We start from the raw sequence: 16,712 nt of genomic DNA, 5'->3' as shown, positions 1-16,712 counted from the left end.
TGAAACACACAAACGCTGCCTCGTCCCAAATATCACCGTAACTGGGATAGCTCAGTCGGTAAAGCATGAGACTCTTAATCTCAAAGTCCAAAAGAGACCAGTCCAATATTATTGGGCAAAAATATTTCTGCATTGCACGGGGTTGGACTAGATGACCCTAGGGTCCCTTCCAACTCTTATCATGCTATGAATCAGAGCCGTCCAATTAAGTAAACTACAACCCCCAGAATGCACCTTGACTGGATTGTGACGTTAGAGGGAAGTCTCGCACGGTGATACCGCATCACGTGTTCAAAGCGATCTGCGCGTTCTCAAGGAAACAGCTCCCACCTGGGCGCCTTTAACTGCCCTGTTTTTGCAATCAGATTGACTCCGAAGCAGAGAAGAGGAGCCTATCCAGCGTCTTGTTATTTAGTCTCCGAGGGAGGTGAGTTGCAAACGTCCAGCAATTGCCGACCATTAAATGGCAGCAACTTCTTCAGCTGATTTGGGCGTTGGTTGCGCCCGCATGAGAGCTAAATGAGTTTTGGAGTGAAGTCGGTTTTATTTTACATTTAAGTCTTTCGCTTGATCAAACGCTGGCCCCTTTTTTTGTTGCAATGCTAATTAAGGCATCCTAGCTGATTGGATCCCATTATGTAGAAACAGCCCCTTTTAAGACGTTATATAGTGGGAAGGAAAGGAGAAGTCGTGTACCCCTGATCCCCTTGTGTTTATTGTAACGTCTGAAAGAGCCCCTGCGGGTACAAGTGGACATGCTTTGTTTGGGAAAGCGTGTGGCCGGCGAGGGATGCAGCTGGGAGGCTTGTGGGCTGGCAGAGGAGGGTGACTTTGTGCCATTCACATATTTGCGAGGGGTTTGTTGTGTGTCAAAACACGACACACGACCTCTCTTGTGTGAATGTGTGCAGAGACCAGGCGCATGTACTTCCCCCCATTCATATTTTTATGCTCATTATGATCACTGTAAAGATAAAGGGACCCCTGACCATTAGGTCCAGTCACGGACGACTCTGGGGTTGCGGCGCTCATCTCGCTTTACTGGCCGAGGGAGCTGGTGTACAGCTTCCGGGTCATGTGGCCAGCATGACTAAGCCGCTTCTGGTGAGCCAGAGCAGCGCAAGGAAACGCCGTTTACCTTTCCGCCAGAGTGGTACCTATTTATCTACTTGCACTGGCATGCTTTCGAACTGCTAGGTTGGCAGGAGCAGGGACTGAGCAATGGGAACTCACCCCGTCGCGGGGATTCGAACCGCCGACCTTCTGATCGGCAAGCCCTAGGCTCTGTGGTTTAACCCACAGTGCCACCCACGTCCCTTATGATCACTGTAGCAGACACATAAAGCACGGACAAAAATGCAAATCTAGTGCTGCATTGGCAGCAGTCTAGAGGGCCGATTTCTGCCAGATCAAGTTAAAATCTGTATTTCAGCATATTAACATCTTGTACATTTGTCTCTGCACAGCTCCCCAAATTGACCTGCAAGGGCATAGCAAAAATGACGACCTGCCCTGAGTATGCAAGCGAGACGAGCGCTTGTGGAGACCAGCAGGATCAGTGTGAGAAGCATGAGGTTGTTTTCTGGGAAAGTGGCGATGGGGAAAACCTCTGGGACACCTTTGGGCTTCTGCAGATTGACGTGGGATGTGAAAGCCCCAGGGACCGGTTGGCAGAAAACAAGAATTGGTGTTCGGTATGTACAGTGAAAACGGCAGACCTGTATTTTGAAATGAGTCCGTAACGCTGTGGGGCCACAATAATCCACACAAACAGCAGCTGCTGCCAATATCATCATCATCAATCTTTATTACGGTCCAGAGACCCAACAAATCATTACAAAGCAATACACAATTCATACAGCCTACCTCCAGGTTAAACAAGCATTTTGTTCAGAATATAGGGATCATTTGTTCTTGCAACCACGATAAAAACTTTGCCACTGCTAATGTTCTAGCATTTGTCCGATCTTCCAGTAGGAACCTGACATAGTGAGCCTCTGATTTTCCCGGGAAAGGTACCAGCAAGGGTAGTATCAGTTCAGCCCTGGCTTGCTCATATTTTGCACAATGCAACAAAATATGTTTTATGGAATTGATGTCTTGAGCACATGAGCAAAGTCTGTTCTGGTAGGGAAATATATATCCAGCCAATATAAATCCAGCCACATGGTTTGAGAGTCTAAGCATTGATGATTGCCAATTTATTTTTCAAACAAGGGTGATATTTTGCTTTCAGAAAGTCTGAAAGGTCAGCAACGTTGTCTCGGCCTTCTGACTTCCTCACTTGCGAGGCAAGACGCATGACACTCTTTAATCCATTTGTTAGCCACACTTGTTAAGGCAGAGGGCAAGGGTAGTGTAGTGTAGTGGTTAGAGTGTAGCGCTAGAACTGAGGAGACCAAGGTGCAAAGCTCCATTCAGCCATCAAGGTCCTTGCATGACCTTGAGGCAGTCCCTGCCTCTCAGCCAAGCCTACTTTACAGGGTGGTTGTGAGAATGGAATGAAGGACATGATAAGAAAATATTGGATATAAACATAGTGGAGGTGGCAGCCACAACTGTACAGTGGTACCTCGCAAGACGAATGCCTCGCAAGACGAAAAACGCGCAAGACGAAAGAGTTTTCCGTTTTTTGAGTCGTTCCGCAAGACGAATTTCCCTATGGGCTTGCTTCGCAAGACTGCGAGTTCTTGTGAGTTTGTTTCCTTTTTCTTAAAGCCGCTAAGCCGTTAATAGCCGCTAAGCCGCTAATAGCTGCTAAGCCGCTAATAGCCGTGCTTCGCAAGACGAAAAAACCGCAAGACAAAGAGACTCGCGGAACGGATTAATTTCGTCTTGCGAGGCACCACTGTAGTAGTTAGCCCCTTTCTTCCCAGTGTGAACTGCAGTCGGTGGCCTTGCATAGTTTCCCTTTTATGCTTCTCAGCTGTTGACTCCTTTGTGTGTGAGCCAAGTTGGCGTGAAATGAGGGCAACTGGTGAATAGATTGTAAAAATGATATTATCCTAGCAGACTTGAATGATACTTGTGCATAATAAACAAATGGAATAAATATCTCAGAGGAATATATAGAAAAAGTTATAAAACAAACTGCGATAAAACCAAGACAAGATAAAAAGTACAATGAGAACGATTGGAAGTTTATTACAGGAGACTTTATTGGATAAGCTATGATGCCATATAAATAATTGGCTTTTTAACTGATATTCTTTTATTATTGTTAATTCCTTTTTTATTTTTATTGTCTTTATCTTTTTTCTCTTTTTCCATTTTCGTGTATAACTCTGTTGTAATCATTTGTAATGTACGACTTTATCTGTAATACAAGACGGTATTTTAAATCAATAAAGACGATAAAAAAAAAGAGAGGGTAACTGGTGAATAAGGAGGAATTCAGAATTCCTGTTGTTGCCTGCAGTGTGGAGGTGGATATTAAAGAGCCCAATGGCTTGTATATGCACTTCACTTCTCTCTACCTGTGTAAGTACAGATCTTTTTAAAGTGATGTAACACACAGGATAAGGGACACGGGTGGCGCTGTGGGTTAAACCACAGAGCCTAGGACTTGCTGATCAGAAGGTCGGCGGTTCGAATCCCCGCGATGGGGTGAGCTCCCGCTACTCGGTCCCTGCTCCTGCCAACCTAGCAGTTCAAAAGCACTCTTAAGTGCAAGTAGATAAATAGGTACCGCTTTATAGCGGGAAGGTAAACCGCGTTTCCGTGTGCTGCGCTGGTCTGGCTCGCCAGAGCAGCTTCGTCACGCTGGCCACGTGACCCGGAAGTGTCTCCGGACAGCGCTGGCCCGCAGCCTCTTAAGTGAGATGGGCACACAACCCTAGAGTCGGACACGACTGGCCCGTACGGGCAGGGGTACCTTTACCTTAACACACAGGATACCTGCATTGCAAAACTCGATGACTCTTGTCGCCCATTCCAACTCTATAGTTCTATGATTCTATGTGTCCAAATGTAAACATGATTACATCTAAGTTAAGACTAGGGCTGCAAGCCTTGACACAAGGAGAACAGGCAAGGTCAATCAAGTATCTCACCAGGTAATGTGCACCAATGGAGCTGTGTATGTTTAGGAGGGGAAAGTTTGGGAGCTTTTAAAAGCACGTACACCATTTTGAATTCCGACAAGACAGTTGTGTTGATGAATGCTCCCCTGAGTAATTTTAGACTTTTTCCTGTTTTCTGTACACTAAGAGAAACGTTTTAAGGAAGCAGAGGCACTGGGAGAAGATAATTTCGGCAAAAAAGAGCAAAAGGAAATACGAGCGAGAGCGGCGCAAAGCTAAGCACGCAGAAGGAAAAGGTACAAGGAAAATTGCATTTTTTCTCTCCACATCTCTTAAGACCATAGTATGGGGAGCCATGGGGTTTGGTCGCAGCTGATCACAGGCTCTTCATGAAGTGGGACAAGCCTCCCCAAAAGACAGGAGCAGGACATCTGCTTTGCACTCAGAAGGTTCCGAGTTCTAATCCTGGCATCTCGAGGTAGGACTGTTAAAGGCTGCCTAAAACTCTTGCGAGCTACTGCCAGTCAGTGTGGGCAGCCTGAGCCAGCGTAAGGCAGCTTCCTATGTTCCTGCTAACATTAGCCTTCTCCTGCAATGTGCAGCTGCAAGAGAGTGCTGTGTCTGTTTTAGGGCTCACTCTCAGTTCCTGCAGGGTAATTTTGAGGCTTTACAGGCCTGGCTGCTATTCTGCATGAGCTGAGTTTACACGCCAGAAGATGCTCCACCATCTTTTGCAACGTTCTGGGTTGCTGGGTTTGTTGGCAGAAAACATCAAATGTGGAAAGGCTTCTCTGAAGCTAACAGGCATGAGAACCACTGTCTTCAAATGGTGCTTGATTTAGAGGCGCTGATTTATTCTCTTAAAAACATCTTCCATAGGACTGTTACTCAGAAATCCGTTTATTTTAAGACTCTCTGTGTACATAGATAGTTTTAGATGTGGGAGCCAAGCTTTTTAGATGTGGGATCTGAGGTTGAAGCAATCAACTTGGGATCTCTTAAGGGGCCTTGTTGGCACCCAAAACATTCAAATAAATGGAGTGCGCTTGTGTATCTTGCTCTCACATTATTCTGGTAAGATGCATAGCTACTGTTATTCTACGTATGAATATGAACTGTGATAATTCCTGCCAAACTCCACTATCAAGCTGTAAAAAAGACCTTGGTACCCAGAAGGCAGGCAAATAATCTCACTGACTTAATCAGACAGCCTCTCTGGGCAGGGAGATTTTGACCCGCGAGGACTTTCAAATAGGGCACAATCTCATCAAGGACCTTACTATGCACCAATGCTACGTCTGCACGTTTTAATTTGGCTTAGATGTGAGTGACTGGATGAACCAGACAGAGGGCCTTCTCGGTAGTGGCGCCCACCCTGTGGAACACCCTCCCTTCAGATGTGAAGGAAATAAGTAGCTATCCTATTTTTAAAAGACATCTGAAGGCAGCCCTGAAGTTTTTAATATTTAATGCTGTATTGTTTTTAATAATAATAATAATAATAATAATTTATTTATACCCCGCCCTCCCCAGCCAAGGCCGGCCTCAGGGCGGCTAACAAGCAATAATAAAAACAAGTTGAATGATTACAACTTAAAAACAAAATTAAAATACAACGTTAAAATATTAAAATGTAGCCTCATCGCAGGAGGAGAAGGAAAAGAAAAAAGAGAGGGATACTTGATTGGGAGCCGCTCAGAGTGGCTGGGGAAACTCAGCCAGATGGGCGGGGTATAAATAATAAATTATTATTATTATTATTATTATTATTATTATTATTATCATTATTATTATTATTATTCTCCTCTTTTTCCCCTCTCTCTCATACAATTCTCATATTTGCCTGGGTTTCAGATGCTGTTCCCCAGCTCAGCAAGTGGGATTTGAAAGTGATTGCCAGAGAGCGCCTTCTGGAAGCCAAGGAATCGGGCCCTCGGCTGTGCATCGATTTGAGCATGACCGCTCACATGACGCCGAAGGTAGTGGCAGTGAATCCTCTCCACCACTTTTTTTTCCATGGCTAACTTAAGGGTATTGTGGGCCTCTGCTCTTTGGCTGAGTAGCCACTGCAGTGGTACCTCTGGTTACGAACGCTTCAGGTTACGAGCTCTGCTAACCCGGAAGTAGCTGCTCCTGGTTGCGAACTTTGCCTCAGAATGCGAACGAAAATCATGCGCAGCGGGAGGCCCCATTAGCCAAAGTGGTACCTCAGGTTAAGAACAGTTTCAGGTTAAAAACGGACCTCCAGAACGAATTAAGTTCTTAACCCGAGGTACCACTGTAATTTGTACCAAGTGTATGGTGGTTGAGTCAGCCATCTTGGAAAGTACACAGAGTGCTAGGGCAAAAAGGCCCGTTGCCAGTTTTCCTGATCATTTTTCTTTTCTACCTCGCAAGGAAACAAGCCGGCTTGCTGCTCAGATAAGGCGGCTCTATGGGTCAAACAAGAAAGCTCAAGCCCCCTTCTGGATCTGCCTCACAGGGTTTGTGAAAAACAGCCCAATTTACGAAGCATGCCAGAGGATGAATGATGGATTTGCCAGTTATCTTGTAAGTATATCCCCCTCCTGCCTTCAAGAAATAAAGTCAGTGACATTTTGAAGAGCAAACAAAGCCATTTCTTGCTGGAAGAACCAAGAATTTTGAGGTGATTAATCCTGGAAATGTCCTTACTTTCTAGAGTTGCTCAGCATTGAAGCTGTGGATAAATGCTAATTTCATTCTCTGGATTTGTATTTGCCAGGTTGATTAAATGCTAATTTCATTTCATTATCTGGATTTGTAATTGCCATTTGCTTATTATTTAGCAGACCTTGGAAAAACAAATAACCCCAGGCTTGAATTAGGCCAGAGATGGCCTCTTGTTTCCAAAAGATGTCTGCTGACTGCCTTTTAAAAAATTCAATCCCATACACATGGGTTATATTGTTTTACTATTTTTCAGATGGATGTTACTCCAGAAAGTTACCTTGACCTGTATCCTTTAGAAAGAATTGTGTACCTCACTCCAGACTCCGAGAACGGTACGGCTTTGCAGCTTCGGCATGAAAGATTTCTGTTAAAGCTTTAGATTCTTTTAAATGAATAAGTTCTTGCCTTGGGGATTTAGGTTTCAAGTCATCCTGGCCAAACTTGTCTCCAGCCTTTTGCTTGTCTTAGGCGGCAATATTCAACTCTCAAATTTGCATCTTCTTTCAGCTTCCTCTCAAACCATCAGCGTAAGGCAATGCTTTGTGATGATAGTGCTGGACGAGCCGTCCGCATATGCCATCCTAAGCAACAAATCTTAGATTTGGTTCTTGGTCAGAACAAATGGTGGCAAATGAGAGATATCTCTGCAGCATTAAGTAGGCCTCTGTATTCTCAGATTCAGGTCTTTTTCTAAATTTGGAGTCAGGGATCAACTTCACTTTGGGGTGGGTGAAACAGATCCCAGGCTCTCTACAGATGTTTTTGGCCATGCTGGCTGGTGGCTTGAGGGGAGTTGGAGCCCTAACCACATCTGGAGCTTCCATCCCACTCTGGTGATAGTACGCAGTTCTGCCTATGTGCTCACTGCCAACAGAAATACAAGCAAACCTCTGATGCGAAGCGTGGAGAAAGTGATTATCCTGAACGGGGGTCAGCAAACGTTTTCATCAGGGGGCTGGTCCACTGTCCCTCAGACCTTGTGGGGGGCTGGACTATATTTGGGGGGGGGGGGAATGAATGAATTCCTATGCCCCACAAATAACCCAGAGATGCATTTTAAATAAAAGGACACATTCTACTCATGTAAAAACACGCTGATTCCCAGACCATCTGCAGGCTGGATTTAGAAGGCAGTTGGGCTGGATCCGGCCCCTGGGCCTTAGTTTGCCTACCCATGATCTTGAATAACGGAATACTGAATGGTACAGTTTTTGTAAAATATGCAGGGATTCATGATATGTAAAATGAACCATGGAAAGAGAAGAAGGGAAGTCATTGATATCTTAAGGATGTAAAATGAGTATTTTTAAATTGTATATCGGAAAATTTAATAAAAATAATATGTAAAAGAGAGAGAGGGAAAGTGATTATCTTCTGCAGCAAACTTTGCATGGACACCAGATTTCCAGAGTGCTTGTTAGCTTACTTGTGGATCAGCTTCACATGTCTGGAATGACACGTTTTTGTCTCTCTGTGTCAGTCAGTAGAGCATGAGACAATCTCAGGGTTGTGGGTTCAAGCCCCAAAAGATCCCTGCATTGCAGGGGGTTAGACTAGATGGCCCTCGTGGTCCCTTCCAACTCTGATTGAAAAGTAGTGCTGTATCCACAATTGCCTGGCAGAATAGAATTTTTTTCAGCAGGCATTTAGAAGCTGGCACAGAAGGCGCCTGCTGAATCTCTAGTTGCAGAGAGTTTTATTTTATTTTATTTTCAATTTTTTTATTGGTTTTCACAACATTATAAACAAACAAACACATAAAACAAACAAACACAAATCATAGCCTTATTAAAAATTACACTTACTAACATTGTTAAGTGACTTCCTCGCTTCCCCTTGGTTGAATTTCATTGCACGTCCTTTTAACGGTTTTCCAAATCACAGTTCTTAAAAAAAATTAACTTAAACATTAACATCCTTAGATCTTCACATTATGAAATTAAACATATTAATTCATCACTTAACTTAAATAAAATCCTAAGCCAATTAAGTATCTGCAAGCTGTTTTCAGTTAATTTAACGTAACATATTTAATGTAAGTTATCATTAAATTTGATCCAATCTTCCTGATACTACTCCTCCTTCTGGTCGCGGACTCTTCCGGTTAGGTCGGCTAGCTCCGAAAAATCCATCGTCTTCATCTGCCATTCTTCTATTGTTGGTAATTCTTGGGTTTTCCACTTTTTAGCTAACAAAATATGAGCCGCAGTTGTAGTTGCAGAGAGTTTTAAGGAGAGTTTGGGGGACCATCAGTCACAGATGATTTACTTGAGATTCCTGCATTGCGGGGGGTTGGACTAAATTACCATCAGGGTTCCTTCCAGCTATACAATTCTATAATCTATGTTTCTGTTGCCATTCTAATGCTGTCATATAAATGTGTCACTGTTTTTTTTGTTTACACACGTGCTCACGTTTCTTTTTTGCATTCCAGCTCTCGAGGAAGTCGACCCGCAAAAAGTGTACATCCTTGGAGGTTTGGTGGACGAAAGCATCAAAAAGGCAAGTGCGTTGCACACGATACAAGCTATGGTTTTGATGGAAACTTCTGCACGTTTTCAACTTCTAGCGTTAGTCATGCTGCGGCTTAGGCCCGTGCTTCGGTATCCTCTCGTAGTAAAAAAGTTCCTGTACCTTTTCAGGCGGTTGTTGGGAAGAGGAAATTTCAGCGAGTGCTGCTTTCTTCACCTTTCCACAACACTGTATTCCAGTTCTTGCTGCTAGAAGAAAATTACTAGGGTGTCCAGATGCAACGCTTTTCCTTTTAAAACTAGTGAACGCTCTGTGGGGTGGCTGTAGCAGCTGTTGAGTCTTTGTGTATAATTTTATGAAGTTTTCTGTTTTACAATTTAAAATACTCATTTTACATCCTTAAGATGTCAATGACATCCCTTCTTCCCTTTCCATGGTTCATTTTACATATCGTAAATCCCTGCATATTTTACAAAAAACTATGCCATTCAGTATTCCATTACAGTGGTACCTCGGGTTAAGTACTTAATTCGTTCCGGAGGTCCGTACTTAACCTGAAACTGTTCTTAACCTGAAGCACCACTTTAGCTAATGGGGCCTCCTGCTGCCGCCGTGCCGCCGGAGCACGATTTTTGTTCTCATCCTGAAGCAAAGTTCTTAACCTGAAGCACTATTTCTGGGTTAACGGAGTCTGTAACCTGAAGCGTATGTAACCTGAAGCGTATGTAACCCGAGGTACCACTGTATTACATCCACCAAAACTTACTTGCACTGCTTAATTTATCTTAATGCTGCCAGCGTTTTCAGCTGTACAGTGGTACCTCGTTTTTTGAGTGTCTCGGAAGCTGAACGTTCAGTTTTCAAATGCCGGAAACCCAGAAGTAAATGCTTCCGTTTTCGAACGTGCCTCAGAAGTCAAACGCCTTCTGCTGCATTTCCCCCCAATTTTCTCCATTGACTTTGCAGACCGCCCTTTGTGCTTCGGTTGTCGAATGTTTCGGAAGTTAAACGGTCTTCTGGAACAGATTATGTTTGTCAACTGAGGTACCACTGTACACAATTATTTCCCATATAGTCAATAACCGTTTTTCCGTCTTCTTTAAACGTATGTTCTTATTGTTCTCAACTCAGCTGTTGAGTCTTTGGGTTGAATTGCAGCTCACTCATGGGCTCCTGGTGAGACAGTCCCCAAGGGACCATTTGTGTGACTTTTCTTTTATATATATATTTACAGAGACTCACCTTCCAAAGAGCCCAGGAAGAACATCTGCAAACAGCACGGCTGCCAATCCAAGAGTACATGGTAAAGAACGTCAATGCAAAGAATTATCACTCCACAACATTGGCCATCAATCAAGGTGAGGTTGCAGTGTTTGCTGGAAGTTTGTTAGAATTCCTGGTCCATGATTGCAGTCATAGGATTGTTGTCTTTCACATGACGGTATATGTTTTGACTCCACAGAGTGGGAAGTGACGAAGACAGGATGTTTGTTTTACTGTGTTCTGTGAAGTGGGACTATTGTCCTTTGTTCTTTTTCTCTTTGATGTCTGATGCTAGAGAGAGAGGGAGCCATGTTGCAGTGCTCCGTGTGTGTTTATACGTAAATAAAGTAGATTAGCCAAAATGCTGAGTTGCTGAGGTCTGTCACGCAAGGTGCGCAAACTCCCTAAGTGTGCCTGTGGCTGTTGGCATCGGTCACTGTGATGTTCGGGCAGAAGAAAGCTTATGAAGCTCCCGAACGATCGACCAAGAGGGAGGGAACATGCCAGTCAGGCATGTGTCTCTATCAGGGTCCTACTCGAGTGTAGGCTGAACTCCTGAAAGGAATGCATCCCTTAGATGATGTGTTGCCACCAGTTTTCCAATGCAACCTGCAGCTGCTGTTTGTTCCATTAAATAGGAGGATATCCTAAAGTATTTCCCCCTCTTTTTGAGCTGGGACACCATAATGACGCTGTCTGCTCAGGTCCCAATGCAATGGTCTTATTAATGTTGCTTTATGTCGTGCACAGTGGAAGCTGGTCCATTGATATAATCCCATATCTTAAACCATTATTTATCCTGATATAATTTCGCCTTGTCCATGAAAACTGTTGAAGATCTATAAGATTATATTGGAATTTTGTGTACAGGAGTGTATGATAAAGTACACTTAGGACGTAGGAGAAATAGGCCTTTATCAGTTTGGGGAGGATTTCTGGGGGCGTTTTTCAATATGATGTTGGAGATCTTCTATACCTTCTATCTATATGATATTGCTGCATTTATTTTGAACAAAGGAAACAATAATTATAATCCCTGTTGCTAGAAATGTAATTGGAAGGGAGGTTTGGGATTTGATTTCAACCCCAAATATCAGGAAATTTCTACAGTTTTTTAATAGATGCTGTAAGCTACTCAGAGTGGCTGGGGAAACTCAGCCAGATGGGCGGGGTATAAATATTAAAATGATGATGATGATGAATGGGTTAGTGCCCTACCAACCTTAGGCTGCCATCAAACCTAGTTGTCTGCCTTATTACTTCCAACCAGCTATGGCTGCCCCTGGTGTTGGTCTTCCAGCCTTATGCCCTACCCTTCCCAGTGGGTACTGGCCGCTCCTGGTAGCTCGGTCTTGTGAAGAATGGGGAGTTTGAGAAGCAGGGAAGGGAGGAAAACTTTAGATGAAGTAGAAAGCCTCCCATTGTGGTTAGGCTGGTTGAAGCAAGAGCATTCTAGAGCTCTTATGTGTTTTGTTTTTTTGGCCCATTCTTGCAACCAAATGGTCGCCTGCACCTATACTAAAATGAGGGGCATAATTCAGCCAAAGTTACCGTATTTTTTGCTCTATAAGACTCACTTTTCCCTCCTAAAAAGTAAGGGGAAATGTGTGTGCGTCTTATGGAGCGAATGCAGGCTGCGCAGCTATCCCAGAAGCCAGAACAACAAGAGGGATTGCTGCTTTCACTGCGCAGCGATCCCTCTTGCTGTTCTGGCTTCTGAGATTCAGAATATTTTTTTTCTTGTTTTCCTCCTCCAAAAACTAGGTGCGTCTTGTGGTCTGGTGCGTCTTATAGAGTGAAAAATATGGGTAAATAACTTCAGGCACTATTGATTTTACTAGGATACAGTTGAGCCTGTGCCTGACACTACTGCTGAAATCAACAAGTCTTGCTTACAGCAATGCTTATACCCCTTGCACATTTTAAGCTTGTGACAATTTTGGTGTCTGGGATTGAAGAATATCCATTTTGCTGTCTCTCACTTGTTCCTCAGGTTGCACTGTTATAAAAGGTACTGTGTAACTCGATAGTATGAGGACTACTGAGCTAGCTATGTGTTCACGGAGCATTAGATTTCAGCTAATTCTCTACGAGTCTCCTAAAATCTCTGATATAAACTGGGGAGGTTTCCATAAACAAGACGTTCAAGCTGTTCTGCCGCCTGATAATAAAAAAATTCTGCAATCTTACAATTGTCTCCCACCTTTCATCCAGTTCCCACTAATCCCTATAATAATCACACGTGTTTCTCTCAGTGCTTGATGCCTTGTCAACTTTCTACGAGACCAAGAGCTGGGAAGAAGCCCTCAAAGCTGCAGTTTCTCCTGGAAAAGGATACGTTCTTCGAGACCCAGCACAGGGAAGTGAGGAATCGGCATGCAAAAGCAGGAGAGAAGTTGATAATGAGGCGGCTAGGTTAGGACCTGTCTTCAGTGATCCTCACCTGCTGAACTGATCCCCACATCTCTGGAGCCAATCTGTTGTGGGGCTAAACAGTTGCTTGTTCTTGTTGAATCTGTGTTCGGAGAGGGGGTTAAAATACCCTTGACCTTCTTTAATATTGTTGTTAGCGACCAATGGCGAGAACATTTTTTCCTTGGGTAACCAGGGCATTTGTTCTGAGAGCTGCTGCTTTTTTTGTTAGCGGTAAAGTGTTTAATAAATTTATTTAATAAACAAGCAAGTGTCCCAAAGCTTGGTTGCGTGGACACCGGTAACATAGCGCTGCGTACGGGGTGGCCTTGGGCTCAGTTTGCTGAACTCTTGACGGGAGAACGCGCGGTGGCGGCTTTACATCCCTTCCTCTACTTTGCGTACAGTGACCATGGGAGATGTTGAGAAGGACAAGAAGATCTTTGTCCAGAAGTGTTCGCAGTGCCACACAGTTGAGAAGGGAGGCAAGCACAAGACTGGCCCTAACCTTCATGGTCTTTTTGGCCGAAAGACTGGTCAGGCCGAAGGTTTCTCTTACACAGAAGCCAACAAAAGCAAAGGTATAACCTGGGGAGAAGATACACTGATGGTTTACTTGGAAAACCCCAAGAAGTATATTCCAGGAACCAAGATGATATTTGCTGGCATTAAGAAGAAGGGGGAGAGGGCAGATTTAATAGCATACCTTAAGGAGGCCACTTCTAAATAATGGCTTCTGCTGCCTTATTTACCGTATTTTTCGCCCTATAGGACGCACTCCAAAAATGAAGGGGAAATCTGTGTGCGTCCTATGGGGCGAATGCAGGCTTTCGCTGAAGCTTGGAGAGCAAGAGGGGTCGGTGCGCACCGACCCCCCTCTTTCTCTCTCCAGGCTTCAGGAAGCTATCCGTAAGCCTGGGGAGCCCGCGGGAGTTCCCGCAGGGCTCCCTAGGCTGCGCATAGCAGCCTGCTTGCCCGGAGCACGGGGTGCACTGAAGCAGAGCGCCCCGCGCTTCGGGCAGACATCGGGCAGCCCCACAAGCTCGGGGGACTGCGGGGAGGCGCAGTGCCACCATCCCGCTGTTCCCCGACTTGGTTTGGATTCCCCGACCTGGTTTTGGGGGGGAAATAAAGGAAATTTTTCCCCCCTTTATTTCCCCCCCAAAAAACTAGGTGCGTCCTATGGGATGAAAAATACAGTATTTCAGCAACACAAATGGAAAGGACTCTCTGATGGGATTGGTTTTTAAACTTTCTATTTTTACATGCATTCTATTGTAACAACTTCAAAAAGCCTTCATGTTAGCCAGAGAACTTTTGATCATGGATGGTTCTTAACACATGTACTTGTTCTTGTATTATAAATTATAGAATTGTGCAGTCAGGCTTGAATGAGTGCAGGCAGGGTGACTAGTGTTTCCTGATCATGTAATTAAAAAACAAACAACCCCTGTCAACCCCCCCCCCCCAAAAAAACAAGCAAGTGTCCAACCATTGGCTAATGGGTGGATGACGCTTCCAACCCCTTAGCGGGAAGGAAGCTGGTTAAATGACATTCTAGTTCTGTGTGTCAAGAGAGCGATGCCTTATACCAAGTGGCAGTTCTCCAGGACTGCAGATCGGGCATTCCCAGCCCCAGCTTGAGATGCTTGGGATTGAGACTTTCCATGTGCCAAGGCAGCTCTGTTTAGGGAAGTTTTTAATGTTTGATGTATTACAGTATTTTAATATTTTTCTGGAAGCCGCCCAGAGTGGCTGGGGAAGCCCAGCCAGATGGGCGGGGTATAAATTATTATTATTATTATTATTATTATTATTAATTTACAGTCGTGCCCCGCAAGACGAATGCCTCGCAAGACGAAAAACTCGCTAGACGAAAGGGTTTTGCGTTTTTTGAGTCGTTCCGCAAGACGAATTTCCCTATGGGCTTGCTTCGCAAGACGAAACGTCTTGCGAGTTCTTGCGAGTTTGTTTCCTTTTTCTTAAAGCCGCTAAGCCGCTAAGCCGTTAATAGCCGCTAAGCCGTTAATAGCCGCTAAGCCGCCAATAGCTGCTAAGCCGCTAAGCCGCTAATAGCTGTGCTTCGCAAGATGAAAAAACCGCAAGACGAAGAGACTCGCGGAACGGATTAATTTCGTCTTGCGAGGCACCACTGTATTGTCACAGAGTGAGCCGGACAGTCAGTTACACAGTTCAAAGTTGGAGTTATGCAATTCTTTATTAGCAAAAACACAATGGCTGAGTGCCAGGCCTAATGAACACAGCAGCTCATTCCTGGTAGGTCTTCCTCCATGAAATCAGGTGCAGAGACAAAAGGTCCTCACTTCCTCACAGCCGTCAATGTCTCGTCCTCTCCAGGGCTTTCCCCAAGCAATCGGAGACTGCGCCTACATGCCTGTCTTTGCTCCTCCTGTTTCATGCCTCTTCTGGTTCTGGGATTTGGGGAACTAGTTGCAACAGGAGGGGGAGACATCTCTTCACCAGAGTAATCTCATGTCTCCTGGCTCCCATCCTCTCCTGCCTCCGATTCCGGACTTCTGTTACAGACTCTCCCAGCTCACTAAGCCCTGTTACCTCCTCAGCTTCCAACACCTCCTCTTTACCTCCTCAATAGAAGAAGTGGTCTTCTTCTGACCACTCATCAACAGTCCAGGACACAGAAGCTCTAGCACTGAACTGTGACCCTTCCATGAATGTGTAGCTCAAGTGGAGGAGAACCTACAGTGATGGATTAGGGACTTTAGGACAGGACTGTAACGCATCAGTCATTTCATTTATTACATTTGTCTTAATCATACAAATTTTCTTTGTCAGGCATCCAAATGTGCCGGGTCATCTCATCTAGGTTATGCCTAGCAGGGTGAGAGAATGGGATCCTCCATCTCCCATGGGGCCTCCAGTGAGAATGGGGCTGACACCTGGTGTGGGCTTACCTGAAATTTGAAGACCACTAAAGTTTCTCCTTGTCTTCTTCCCAATTGAAGTGCAGAGTGTTTGAGGACGGGGACATTCGCAGGGAAACCAAAATGCTTGTTTACAATGCTATTCTACTAGCAACCTTACTGTATGCTTGCGAAACGTGGACCACTTATAATGCCATCTCCAGCTCCTCGACCCAGTCAATTTATTATCAGTTTACAATGGGGTGGAAGGTTCACAGCCTATGAAGGACTCGCTCATTTTAATATCGAGTAAAGATCTGTTTTCCTCAAAATCAGTGCAATCAGCTCAGCTGGTTAGGGTGTGGTGCTGATAACGCCAAGTTGCAGGTTCCAAAAGGGACAGCTGCATATTTCTGCATTGCAAGGGTTGATGATCCCCTGCATCCCTTCCAGCTCTGATTCTTTGAGTACTACTTAATTTTTTTACTATATTAATTTTGTGCCTGGGGCTCACTTGCATCCTTCCTTGCCTGTCTATCATGAGTCTGGATTCCCCAAATCTCTTGGTTCTGCTTCCTTGCAAGATGTTTAATGAGGTTTCCACCAGAGACCTGGTTGGTTTCTAGTGAACAGTGATTGTTTAAAAGTTAGGGGTAGCCAATGTGCTGCCCTTCAGATGTTTTGTAGTACAACGCCCATCATCCCTGACCACCGGCCATGCCGGGATGTCTTATTCCAAAGCATCCAGAGGCAATCTCACTCACTGATTATCCTGCTTGGGGGGAACCCCTGTACCCTCCTATCACCCGCAATCCATCACGTGGGTACCAAATTCAAGCTCTTGTGGCTATTGCCAAAGTACCCTACAATTTTAAGACTCTAAATGTAGCTTTTGGATGGGGGGGTGTTTATTTGCTTTTAAAATAAACCGTTTCTGGTGAGGGCTGACCGACTGGAACTCAGACAAAGA

The 16,712-nt window shown here is 44.6% G+C and overlaps 1 protein-coding gene and 1 pseudogene across 3 annotated transcripts; both read left to right on the top strand.

Moving 5' to 3' along the window:
- Nucleotides 1-265: 265 nt before the first annotated feature.
- Nucleotides 266-13,127, top strand: TRMT10B (tRNA methyltransferase 10B). 2 transcript variants are annotated; one of them, XM_080986948.1, is made up of 9 exons: nt 266-427; nt 1,467-1,694; nt 4,210-4,318; nt 5,877-6,001; nt 6,420-6,572; nt 6,967-7,045; nt 9,148-9,215; nt 10,420-10,543; nt 12,704-13,127. In XM_080986948.1, the coding sequence occupies exons 2-9, from the start codon at nt 1,500-1,502 to the stop codon at nt 12,901-12,903; spliced, it is 1,053 nt and encodes a 350-aa protein (XP_080843074.1). In that variant the 5' UTR covers nt 266-427; nt 1,467-1,499; the 3' UTR covers nt 12,904-13,127. The 2 variants fall into 2 exon arrangements, with proteins under 2 accessions (XP_080843074.1, XP_080843075.1); XM_080986949.1 differs by having other exon boundaries at nt 276-427; nt 1,488-1,694.
- A 57-nt stretch (nt 13,128-13,184) lies between these two features.
- On the top strand, nt 13,185-13,605 carry LOC308466289 (cytochrome c pseudogene; annotated as a pseudogene). The gene has a single exon. The product of its transcript is annotated as a cytochrome c pseudogene (transcript).
- Nucleotides 13,606-16,712: the final 3,107 nt, after the last annotated feature.

This window comes from Podarcis pityusensis (assembly GCF_964106645.2).
Source record: "Podarcis pityusensis genome assembly, chromosome: 17".
NCBI classification, from domain to species: Eukaryota; Metazoa; Chordata; class Lepidosauria; order Squamata; family Lacertidae; genus Podarcis; species Podarcis pityusensis.
Note: the sequence above shows the minus strand (reverse complement) of the source record. Positions and strands in the feature narration are given on the sequence as shown.

Bases quoted from the DNA above. Each gene is read 5' to 3' on its own strand.
- TRMT10B (XM_080986948.1), top strand. From the start codon at position 1,500: ATGACGACCTGCCCTGAGTATGCAAGCGAGACGAGCGCTTGTGGAGAC. The intron at 1,695-4,209 runs GTATGTACAGTG...CTGTACACTAAG, and splicing joins AAAACAAGAATTGGTGTTCG to AGAAACGTTTTAAGGAAGCA. The intron at 6,002-6,419 runs GTAGTGGCAGTG...CTACCTCGCAAG, and splicing joins CCGCTCACATGACGCCGAAG to GAAACAAGCCGGCTTGCTGC.